The sequence below is a fragment of the Cydia fagiglandana genome, chromosome 13, assembly GCF_963556715.1.
Source record: "Cydia fagiglandana chromosome 13, ilCydFagi1.1, whole genome shotgun sequence".
Taxonomy (NCBI): domain Eukaryota; kingdom Metazoa; phylum Arthropoda; class Insecta; order Lepidoptera; family Tortricidae; genus Cydia; species Cydia fagiglandana.
This window is the reverse complement of record NC_085944.1, coordinates 3,178,875-3,191,430: the sequence shown is the minus strand read 5'-3', so window position 1 is coordinate 3,191,430 and position 12,556 is coordinate 3,178,875. Positions and strand designations below refer to the sequence as shown.

Here is a 12,556-nt window from a genome sequence, read left to right as displayed (position 1 = left end):
CGCTTCTGTAATTATACGTAACAACTATGTACATGTAAGATACTAGTGTAGTGATGGTGTCTGTCACTGATTTATTACCTACATCAATCATACATGAAAACAAAAAACAAAATACTATTACCAAGAAACATTTGAGAAAATGATACATAACGATAAAATGGGAACTTTAACTGTTTAGTACCGACTAAGAGTTATAAGCATACTTTTCCTCTTTAGTAGCGAGGCGAACCACTCTTCCCTTACTTATAATATATTACTCTATGGTATGGCCACATGGTATAATAATATATACACGGTGTAACATGAGGAAACCGAATAATTTTAACCACGCATTTCTGAGGTCAAAAGAAGGAAATAATGTAATATGAATTTAGGTCAATTTCGCCAAAATAAAATTTTTATTTGTTTTGTTTTTTCAATTTTTTGAATGTATTTGTACATAAAAAATAAATGTTATTGGTAAACTTGTCACTTCAAATTGATTTTTACATTTTTTTTCGTAGAACCTACTTTTTGCAAAGTGTTACTTGTCACTTTTTGACATCTATCAATAAGGATATTTAGACTACGTCCCATAGCAGCAACATTACCATCAAAAAGGCCTTTTACATTATGTAACAACAAAAACTTGTTTATTTTTAAATTAATATTATCTCTGAAAATAGGCGTTTTATAAAAAAAGTTTATAGGACATTTTTGTCTCTAAATATAATCAGGAATACGCTGTTAAAATTATTCGGTTTACTCATGTTACACCGTGTATACTCTGCCTGGTACTATCTTCCCGTCTTTTCGTGGTCACATGACTGACACAAGCCTACGTCATCATGCGACAGTGCTATATGAAAATATGCGATAGCTCTACATATAAAAGCCATGTTATTGTGACGTAGGCTTGTGTCACTCTGGGAAGAGAAGACCATGTTTTATTAGACCATGGTATGGCCAGAAAGGCCAACATCCGCGGCAGCGCGAGAAGTATAGTGCGGCGAGGGTATAATGCAATTTCTAATATGATTAGTTCAACAACCATTTAGAGATATGTACCTACTTCAACGCTAAAGATGGAAACTTTATACGTATGGTACCGACTGACTAAATGAAATTAACATACTTTTCATCAACTAAGGGTAATTTTACTTCCTTCTTATTGTAACGGAGAGCAATAAGTCGTTTTCTTTGGCGACAAAAAGCTTCCATAAACTTGGTTTGGGGTTCAAAAAATTGGCTGAAACAAGTTATTAATGCGTATGTAAAAAATAAAAATAAAATCAAAAATAAAACGTGGACCTTATCGTTTTTATCTTACTGCCTGAGATGTATGACCAAAATAAAAATTAAACAATCTTTAGTAGAATAAAAACCGACTTCATAAAACGGTTTGAAATGTCATTTAAATTATTTACATCCATAGTGAGTTTCACACCGATTATAATTGGCCTCTTGCCTTAAAAGAGTTCCATTCTGGTGTTCATGAGCAGTTATTTCACCAAATAGCACTATTTTACTATTTAAATGGCGGGTGGATTCAGAATAAGTTTTATCGCATTTATTCGTGATAAAGTATAACATACACAAGTATAGAACAGCAATAGTTATTTGTTTTACAAAGGCAAAGTTATTGTTTAACCGCTCGTGCTAATATTGATACCCGAGCAAGCGAATGATTCCAATATTTGCTTCGGGTTGGTGTGATGAAAAATTTTGTGTGTTCGAGGGCAAATTTTGTTTAACCCTCGTGCTTTTGAAACCCTCGCAACGCTCAAGCTTCCATTTCTCGAACCACTCGCTACGCTCGTGGTTCAATTTTGGAATCTTTCGCTTGCTCGGGTATCAATATTAACACGAGCGGTTAAACAACAACTTTGCCCCCCTTGTAAAACAAATAACTATTACTGTTGACTGTTTCAGAATTTGCCAGTGACTGTTTCTAAGCCATGACCCATCTCAACTTATTATCCAGCGATCCGTAAAACTAGACAATAAGCATTATCCGTCACAAAAGAGATAAAACGTCAACCTCCCCGCCAAGGATTAATTAACCTAATTGCCAAGGAAATCTCGGGTTGGCGTCTAATTGTGTTAATTAAAAATAGCCAACCATTTTGTTTTCTTTGCGAGAAAATTGTTGTGACCTTTATGGAAAGGGTCATTTAATGAGTTTAAATTTTCAGCGTTGCAGAGGCGGGAAATAATACAAAATGGAATCTGAGTCTCCATTTAAAACTATAGATAGACGGGAGCGGAGTTATTGTTTGAAGTGACGTGGTTATACTTTTTGTTTGTCTGTTCTTTATTAATAGACCTTTCAATTCTTTTGTTTAAGTCGACCTCAAGACCCTCATGTGTCAGAGTAACGAAGTCTAGTGCAGTCTTGTAAGACATCAGTTACACGCTAATTCTGGCGTCAGTTCAGTCCATCAGTGTATTCGAGTTTTGACTGATGCCAGAATGATGGAAAATGGACACGGTTAGACGATCAGTCCAGACTGACAACAGACTGATCAAATTACGACAATAGTAATCGGTTACACGCTAAATCCATTGTTGCATGGCCGGTAACTGACGCGAGAATGACACAACGATCAGTCTCCTATCAGTTCACTTCAAAATGGACTGACGAATATTATCTTAAAATTTAAATTTTCATCAGTCCAGACCATCAGTCCGCGTGTTACACGATAATTCTCCCGTCAGTCTGACCAGACTGATGGACTGAACTGACGCCAGAATTAGCGTGTAACCGATGTCTAACAACGAGCCGACTTCCGAAAGTTTAGAATCGAGTGGAATCGCGTAATCTACTAATATCGTCCCTACGCTTATAAATTTCGACATTGCTCGATTTTTGACAATCCAAATGAAAAATTAAACCCATTCTACGCTAATTTCTCAAAATTTTAAAGATGAGTAGCGGAATTTGCAAGCGCTACGACGACATAGGTACATCCCATCACAGACGTCGTTGATCTTATTTTATATATGTCACAGTACGATAGATAAAGCCGTTATATAGTTGTAACCCTAGGGATATGTCGTAACATAGCTATACGAATGCAATTCATTACTATCTTACTAGGAATATAACTATAGGTAATACGTCTTTAGTTTAGTGATATAGTTATAATACTGGATTAAGTTAAGTGAAATAATTGTAGGTAGGAGTGCGGCGGAGGTATAGTTATATCCCTAGTTAAAACCGCACGTGCATAAGGTGTCTTACCTAGGATATTGCGGGCCGAACTGCGTATAGCAGCAGTTGTACCAGCAGCCCTTGGAGAAGGGGTTGTAGCCGCCGGTGAACTTGCCCGTGACCTGCTCGTTGGTGGTGCGGCCCCGCGACACCAGCACCATGTGGAACCCCGTCAGCCCGAATATCGGGATGGCTAGGAGGGCTATAACAGCAGTTATATAGTCGTTCGATTTGTAGCTGCCCCCGAACGGCAAATCCTTTGTAAAAACCGCACGTGCATAAGGTGTCTTAACTAGGATATTGCGGGCCGAACTGCGTATAGCAGCAGTTCTACCAGCAGCCCTTGGAGAAGGGGTTGTAGCTGCCGGTGAACTGGCCCGTCACCTGCTCGTTGGTGGTGCGGCCTCGCGACACCTGCACCATGTGGAACCCCGTCAGCCCGAATATCGGGATGGCTAGGAGGGCTACTACAGCAGTTATATAGTCGTTCGATTTGTAGCTGCCCCCGAACGGCTAATCCTTTGTAAAAACCGCACGTGCATAAGGTGTCTTACCTAGGATATTGCGGGCCGAACTGCGTATAGCAGCAGTTGTACCAGCAGCCCTTGGAGAAGGGGTTGTAGCCGCCGGTGAACTTGCCCGTGACCTGCTCGTTGGTGGTGCGGCCTCGCGACACCAGCACCATGTGGAACCCCGTCAGCCCGAATATCGGGATGGCTAGGAGGGCTATAACAGCAGTTATATAGTCGTTCGTTTTGTAGCTGCCCCCGAACGGCTAAGCTTTTGTAAAAACCGCACGTGCATAAGGTGTCTTACCTAGGATATTGCGGGCCGAACTGCGTATAGCAGCAGTTGTACCAGCAGCCCTTGGAGAAGGGGTTGTAGCCGCCGGTGAACTTGCCCGTCACCTGCTCGTTGGTGGTGCGGCCTCGCGACACCAGCACCATGTGGAACCCCGTCAGCCCGAATATCGGGATGGCTAGGAGGGCTATTACAGCAGTTATATAGTCGTTCGATTTGTAGCTGGCCCCGAACGACTAATCCTTTGTAAAAACCGCACGTGGTTCAAAAGGTGTCTTACCTAGGATATTGCGGGCCGAACTGCGTATAGCAGCAGTTGTACCAGCAGCCCTTGGAGAAGGGGTTATAGCCGCCGGTGAACTTGCCCGTGACCTGCTCGTTGGTGGTGCGGCCTCGCGACACCAGCACCATGTGGAACCCCGTCAGCCCGAATATCGGGATGGCTAGGAGGGCTATAACAGCAGTTATATAGTCGTTCGATTTGTAGCGGCCCCCGAACGGCTAATCCTTTGTAAAAACCGCACGTGGTTCAAAAGGTGTCTTACCTAGGATATTGCGGGCCGAACTGCGTATAGCAGCAGTTGTACCAGCAGCCCTTGGAGAAGGGGTTGTAGCCGCCGGTGAACTTGCCCGTCACCTGCTCGTTGGTGGTGCGGCCCCGCGACACCAGCACCATGTGGAACCCCGTCAGCCCGAATATCGGAATGGCTAGGAGGGCTATAACAGCAGTTATATAGTCGTTCGATTTGTAGCGGCCCCCGAACGGCTAATCCTTTGTAAAAACCGCACGTGGTTCAAAAGGTGTCTTACCTAGGATATTGCGGGCCGAACTGCGTATAGCAGCAGTTGTACCAGCAGCCCTTGGAGAAGGGGTTATAGCCGCCGGTGAACTTGCCCGTGACCTGCTCGTTGGTGGTGCGGCCTCGCGACACCAGCACCATGTGGAACCCCGTCAGCCCGAATATCGGGATGGCTAGGAGGGCTATAACAGCAGTTATATAGTCGTTCGATTTGTAGCGGCCCCCGAACGGCTAATCCTTTGTAAAAACCGCACGTGGTTCAAAAGGTGTCTTACCTAGGATATTGCGGGCCGAACTGCGTATAGCAGCAGTTGTACCAGCAGCCCTTGGAGAAGGGGTTGTAGCCGCCGGTGAACTTGCCCGTGACTTGCTCGTTCGTGGTGCGGCCCCGCGACACCAGCACCATGTGGAACCCCGTCAGCCCGAATATCGGGATGGCTAGGAGGGCTATTACGCCCATTATCACCATTCTGGCCGTGCGTTAAGGTTATAATTAAGAAATTAAGATTTCTTTTACCATACTTATCATGTTTGACAAACAACTGACCACTCAGATGTCAGAAAAATTCAAAATGCCGTTAATATCATTTGGCATTATCTAGCTAGAGTTAGACCAAGAAAATTCTGCAGCGATTTTGATGGCACACGCAGTGCAATTGTTATTTTAAACGTCAAACTTCTATGAAAATATGACGTATTAATAACACTTACACTGCGTGTGCTATCGGAATCGCTGCAGACTTTTCTTGGTCTAACTCTAAAAGGAAACATCCTTAAAAGTATGTCATTGAAATAAATGACAATGTTTTTGACGAAGGTTAAAATTTTATTGCCAAAGTAGCGTATAAAAATACCTAAACCAGTAAAGTGACTACATTAGGATAAGAATTGTTTATTTAAAAAGAATAACACCTTATTAACATTTGTCAATATCCACGTAATATTATTTTGAGAGTTTCCTTTATTTTTCCAGAATGCCATCATCAGATTCTCACGTGACTTTGACCCAATGACAATGTGACATAGGTACTTTTTCAATCAAATACTGATTTTATATGTATTAATATAGGTTTAATTAACCATTTCGAGAAATCAGGAAGTAACCGCAAATAAATACTTTCAACTCCATAGTGATTATGACATTTATGACACTCTTCTTACTGCAAAAATTGATGTCTACTCGTATTTATAGGTTAGGGTGGTTCACGTTTGTATGGGAAAAATTCAAACTCCAGCTAGAAAAAGCGGCACCCTCTCATTTTATTACACGTGTTCTGTTGACTAAATATGCCAAGTTTTGTAATCTTATCTCAACTACAAGGGGATGCTCAAACACTTTGAAATTTTTCAAAGTTGTATGAAATACAAAAGAAACAAGTTATTATTTTTTTCAGTTTTATGTAAGTAGTAGTTTTCACATTATTTGAAAGTGTGATTTAAAAGTTATTTGATGAAAAACTATTTTTATTTCTATTTTTTATGATTTTTTAGGTGAAATTCTAAAAATCTTACTTTTCGAAAAATTATAAAAAATAGAAATAAAACTGTTTTTCTACTTAAAAACTTATACATCACATGTGCAAATAATGTGAAAACAGATACTTAAATAAAAATCTGAATAATAAATACTTCTGTTTTTTGGTTTTCATACAACATACAAAATTTTCAAAGTGGTTGAGCACCCCCTTGTAGTTGAGATAAAATTACGAAACTTGGTGTATTTTATCAGCATAATAAGTGTAACAAAATAAGGGGATGGCCCGTCGGAAAATAAAAAAAAAATGTTTTTTGAACCACCCTATTATAGGTATACTTACCGTTTAAGCCATATACTTACAAACTACATTGCCGAGTTTCTTACCTACAATTTAGGAGAAATTTAAATCTTCTCAGGTCAGAGGTGTAGTACTAGAGCCGGCGTAGCTTTATTTGACGTTCTAAGCGCATTGTAATATGCCTACTTGATGAATAATGAATAAAGTATATTTATACAGGGTGATTCAGGAGACGTGAGCAGGACTAACACTGCGGATTTCATAAATTATAAGCAACTGTTTCGTATCAGTGTTAGTGAGTTTAACGTTAATTTTGTAATCGTGTTAAAAAAAAGTTATTAATTTATTTACGACATGCATGGTCACCCTAAAATTAGAATACCAAACTACCGATATTCTGTGTCAAATTGAAAGTCTTGTTACTTTTGAAAACTCTTATCTCACCAAATTTGACAGTTCATTTTCTTCGTAATCAAAATGCTGTCATTACGGTAAAAGAGGTTTTATGTTTATTAATTAGGTTTTGTAGGGTGACCAAGATTGTAGAGAATTAAATTTGCCCTCACTAAAAAGTTAAAAAATAGGAAAAAGTGTGGTTGTTTCACCTAAATACTACGGTGATCGATCAATTATCAGTTACTGAGTGTGTAGGATTAGTCCTGCTCACGTCTCATGAATCATCCTGTATTTCCTGTATTTAGAATAAATATTTAAATACTCAATTTAAAAAAGGATACGACACAATAGGCTCGACTTCAGTCAAAGTGCGGCCGTTGTTATTCATGATGAAGTAGAGACTGAGTCCGAATATGCTCAGCATGTGTATCGAGAGCGATATTAGGAAGAAGAAGAAGAACCTATAGTTACGGCGCCCTATGCAGTTGTTCACCCAAGGGCAGTGGTGGTCAAATGTCTGTGGACAAAGAGAACACGTTAATATATTTCCAATGACATGAAATATGTGATGTGTGTGATGGGGACCTCTGGACTGGGCATGGCTCCAAACGGGTTTTAGTTTCTTAATTTTTGTAAATAAATATTGTAATTTTTATTAAAAATATAAGTCATTAATAAATTAAATTTAACACAGGTAGGTTCTCTATTAAAAGGCGCTTTTCGCTATAAAGAACAAGCCTAGCACATAATTGGCGCGACAGTATTTATCTAACTATGTAAATAAAAGAGAGACGGGTAGTCTATCACGCCGCGAGATACTGTCGCGCCACTCATGTGCTAGCCCGGCAGCATTTATCTTATTGTAACATGTTATGAATCAGATCCCTTTTGTTATGGATATGATCTTCTTCAACTCGAAACGTCACTTTTAACACTGACAGATCATATCCGTAATAAATCTAGATAGACTTTTTAGTAATCCGAATACGTCTCCAATTTCATGTAATCAATTTAGTCATTTGCAGTTTATGAAAGTTATAACTAAGCATAAAGTCAATTAAAAGTTTACCGTACAATCTACATACGCGATATAAACAATTTACTCTACAAATATCATATACGCTATAACACAATTAGCTTAGAACAACATAGTTTATTGAAAAATGAACTGTAAATCAAACATACAAAGTTGCTTTTACTAGCAACACTATACAAGCAAGCTCCAATGGATGTGACTTTTAGCTTAAAGCAACTTCAAGTTCATTGTAAAATAAACTTTATTCTGAAAGGGCAAGGTTGAATTTGCAATGACACGAGAGTAGTTCAATGCAACTACGAGTGGACGTAAGAAATATGGCTTTTCTATTTTATACACGCCGTTTGTATTGGAGATGTATTGTGCAAGTTGGAATAAGTTCACGGAACAATGCTCTCACGCAATAATGAACTTGACGTTAAGGCAGTGGGGAGACACTGCCGACTTCGGGCAAACTCGGCTCCGTTCGGCTCAGCATTGCTCCGAGCAATTATTAGGGTTGACACAACTTGACGTCCCTTTGCGTACACGACCGCGTACAAGATAATGACTTGAATTTTGACAACCCTAAATAGCCGAAAGAGATAATCGACCCTGAATCGCTGTCAAACTTCGGTTTTGTAGGAAGTGCCCTTTCTGTACGGTAGTACTATTACTTATTCTGCATGTAAGGATAAGTAGGTTAGGTTAGGAGTACCGTAAAGGGTAAAATGGGGTTTGGAAATTTTTAGATAATTCACGAAAAAGCATGCAGAAGAGTGGTTTGCCAATTTTTTTCTATGGGACTTGAGTTGATCTACGAGGTTATTTTAAGTGTATCGAAAGCTAGTATGGAGTATATTGAAAATTTTCTTGCCATTTGGAACAGACCAAATTTCAGTTATCTCTTCTGTTCAGCGGTGTAACGTCGCAGAATTATTTGCACTAAAATATATAATTTAATAATAGGACTTTTAAATGTGATAAGAAAGCCGTCGTCATCATGCTTAGAAATAAAATTACAACCGTTTGAAATTTACAGTTTTTTTTCGGCACATGCTTTAAGTTTACACAATTTTACCTACTACAAACCGAATAGTAGTCAAAGTACTAAGATTTTACTTGATACCGAAAAAACTTCGCTTCTATAATACCATCGCATTTAAACCTTATGATCTTAGAAATAAGGTCTAAATTCCAAGCTATTTTATCAGAAAATCCCGAGAAACACGAAGATATCAACCGTGAATAATTTATCTAACTAACCTTTTCAGAGCAACAGACTACCAACTCCGTCGTTCACTCTAAAAACAACTTTGTCTCTATAAATTTAAGGTCTAAATTGCTTTGGAAGTAGTAGCTGTATAGTTTTTAGGTAATCCCTTTTAGTGCTCTCATACTAATGACAAGCTGAAATCTGATTAGAGCTCACAGATGACTTAACTAGGAACTAGTTGAAGTTGACTGTAGCTGGTTGTTAAAGGGCATATAGCACGAGGCACGGGTAAATAATACGAAGATGTAATAAGTACTTTATCCCAAAACGGACATAGAAGCATTAATGTAAGTACCCACGATTTAAATACGGGTTTAAAGTCAGCTAGGTGCGTTCTATGACGTATAGTAATATAAGGTATTTTTGGCCAACTTTGAATACTTGAGAATAACGGCGGACTGACTCGAAAAAGTTTATTCAAGATTCAAGTTTATTTTCTGAGTTTATTCCGCATAAAAGGGGGATTGCCTGCCTTATATTACTAAACGACCTCGCTATTCTCGGCCGTTTAAAACTCACTCGGCCGTACAGTTATGCGCGGCCTGTAGAACTTGCACGTGACGCACCATTTCATTCGTACAGTTATGCCATTTATTATTATTTATTGTATGAACTTACCTCTATGCAATGATTGCACACGGAACAGTGCGAGCAGCGCGGCGGCCTGTAGAACTTGCACGTGACGCACCATTTCATTCGTACAGTTATGCCATTTATTATTATTTATTGTTTGAACTTACCTCTATGCAATGATTGCACACAGAACAGTGCGAGCAGCGCGGCGGCCTGTAGAACTTGCACATGACGCACCATTTCATTCGTACAGTTATGCCATTCATTACTATTTATTGTTTGAGCTTACCTCTATGCAATGATTGCACACAGAGCAGTGCGAGCAGCGCGGCGGCCTGTAGAACTTGCACGTGACGCACCATTTCATTCGTACAGTTATGCCATTTATTATTATTTATTGTTTGAACTTACCTCTATGCAATGATTGCACACAGAACAGTGCGAGCAGCGCGGCGGCCTGTAGAACTTGCACGTGACGCACCATTTCATTCGTACAGTTATGCCATTTATTATTATTTATTGTTTGAACTTACCTCTATGCAATGATTGCACACAGAACAGTGCGAGCAGCGCGGCGGCCTGTAGAACTTGCACGTGACGCACCATTTCATTCGTACAGTTATGCCATTTATTATTATTTATTGTATGAACTTACCTCTATGCAATGATTGCACACAGAACAGTGCGAGCAGCGCGGCGGCCTGTAGAACTTGCACGTGACGCACCATTTCATTCGTACAGTTATGCCATTTATTATTATTTATAGTTTGAACTTACCTCTATGCAATGATTGCACACAGAACAGTACGAGCAGCGCGGCGGCCTGTAGAACTTGCACGTGACGCACTATTTCATTCTTACAGTTATGCCATTTATTATTAGAGTCTGGCTAGCCAAAAATTGTTGACAGATATTTCGTTGTTGTATCACCAATTGTCTATGATTTTAAAAAAAGCTAAAAGTCAGTTGTCAATTTATGCCATTCATTCAAATTGTCTGCGGTTTATAAGGGGTTTATTTTACATAAAATTAATAATTTCTATACTGAGTGAGGTTCGGCAACCATTATTTAAGCTCGTAAATAATTACGCCAATGTGCGAAGTCGACGTGTAGCGTGTTATAACGAAAAACTGCAATGTTTATAACTCCTAACCAAACGTAAACAAATTAGGAGGTTGGTGCTCTATAAATATTTTGATACTTTAAGTACTAGTTCTAACATTTGCCTATTACTTTGATTAAGTACGTGAATTTATTCATGCCTGAATCTCATAAATAGGACAAGTGTATAAAGAAACGGATAAACTAAAAGTTCTGAAAAATATCTATAAAATCTTAATATTTGAACGTAAACATATATATGTGTTTGTCCGTAAACATATGTTGACTGTACTTTAAATAGTGGTAGAAATTATGTGAGCTGACTTTGAGTACACGTAAACGTTTATTTAACTTATTTCCTTAGGTACCTTACTTGTGCACAATACATAATATCAAAAATATTGTCTAGTATCAACACTATAATTCCTACTACACAAAGTGTGACCAGTCCAAGATTTTTTGAATTTCCCGCCAAATCTTTAGGTAAAATTTCAGTAGCCAGACTCTATTTATTGTTTGAACTTACCTCTATGCAATGATTGCACACAGAACAGTGCGAGCAGCGCGGCGGCCTGTAGAACTTGCACGTGACGCACCATTTCATTCGTACAGTTATGCCATTTATTATTATTTATTGTTTGAACTTACCTCTATGCAATGATTGCACACAGAACAGTGCGAGTAGCGCGGCGGCCTGTAGAACTTGCACGTGACGCACCATTTCATTCGTACAGTTATGCCATTTATTATTATTTATAGTTTGAACTTACCTCAATGCAATGATTGCACACAGAACAGTGCGAGCAGCGCGGCGGCCTGTAGAACTTGCACGTGACGCACCATTTCATTCGTACAGTTATGCCCTTCATTATTATTTATTGTATGAACTTACCTCTATGCAATGATTGCACACAGAACAGTGCGAGCAGCGCGGCGGCCTGTAGAACTTGCACGTGACGCACCATTTCATTCGTACAGTTATGCCATTTATTTCCACGCTGCGGTACAGAGGAGCTCGGAAGTCGTCTTCGCGGTCCTCGTCAGGTGGAGCTGGAGGAAAGAGACAGAAAGTTGATTATGAGAGAAATTGGGTTACTAAAATCATTACAGTATCGAAAAGGTAAGTACATATCTAGCGAATGCGGCGTTGAACGCGAAGAAACGCGTAAGTCCTTTTTTTTTGCAAATAGGTAATTGTACAATATTGTCAACTTCATCGAGCTTTTGCTTTTAGTTTCAACAGTCAAAAAAAGCAGAAGGACTCTTTATTGCCAATAATAATAAAAATCCCCTCGTGTACGGAATTTCCCGCAGACGGATTTGGCCATAAAAACATCCAAGACTTCTTTTAAAGAACTTGGTTGTAAAATATAATATAATATTCATGGCGTAGACGACGGCAGATAACGTATTTAATAAAAACTGTCCCACAAGAAATGAGTTTGACCTAAATTGAAATTAGTTTGCATGGGAAATTACGCTGCGTTTATTTTAAAAGGTTTCAGCGTCCTTTTTTGTTCGAATTAAACTGATCATAGAGATTATAAATTAAGGACACTGATTTAGATACTGGTACCAGTTATAGTTCGTTTTTTTAGCATTAGAAAGAACTTCAAAGAAGGTAA

The 12,556-nt window shown here is 39.0% G+C and overlaps 1 protein-coding gene and 1 long non-coding RNA gene across 2 annotated transcripts in view; both read right to left on the bottom strand.

Moving 5' to 3' along the window:
• Positions 1 to 12,556, bottom strand: part of LOC134670038 (uncharacterized) — a 139,044-nt gene that overhangs the window by 27,595 nt on the left and 98,893 nt on the right. The window lies entirely within an intron of this gene.
• The window catches only part of LOC134670030 (palmitoyltransferase ZDHHC8), a 54,932-nt gene that overhangs the window by 27,595 nt on the left and 14,781 nt on the right, over positions 1 to 12,556 (bottom strand). Inside the window, exons 3-5 of the mRNA XM_063527699.1 lie at positions 11,824 to 11,981; positions 7,307 to 7,482; positions 5,070 to 5,264 (exon numbers count right to left, since the gene is read on the bottom strand). Of these exons, the coding sequence (XP_063383769.1) occupies positions 5,070 to 5,264; positions 7,307 to 7,482; positions 11,824 to 11,981 (529 nt within the window). The remainder of the gene's footprint in view (positions 1 to 5,069; positions 5,265 to 7,306; positions 7,483 to 11,823; positions 11,982 to 12,556) is intronic.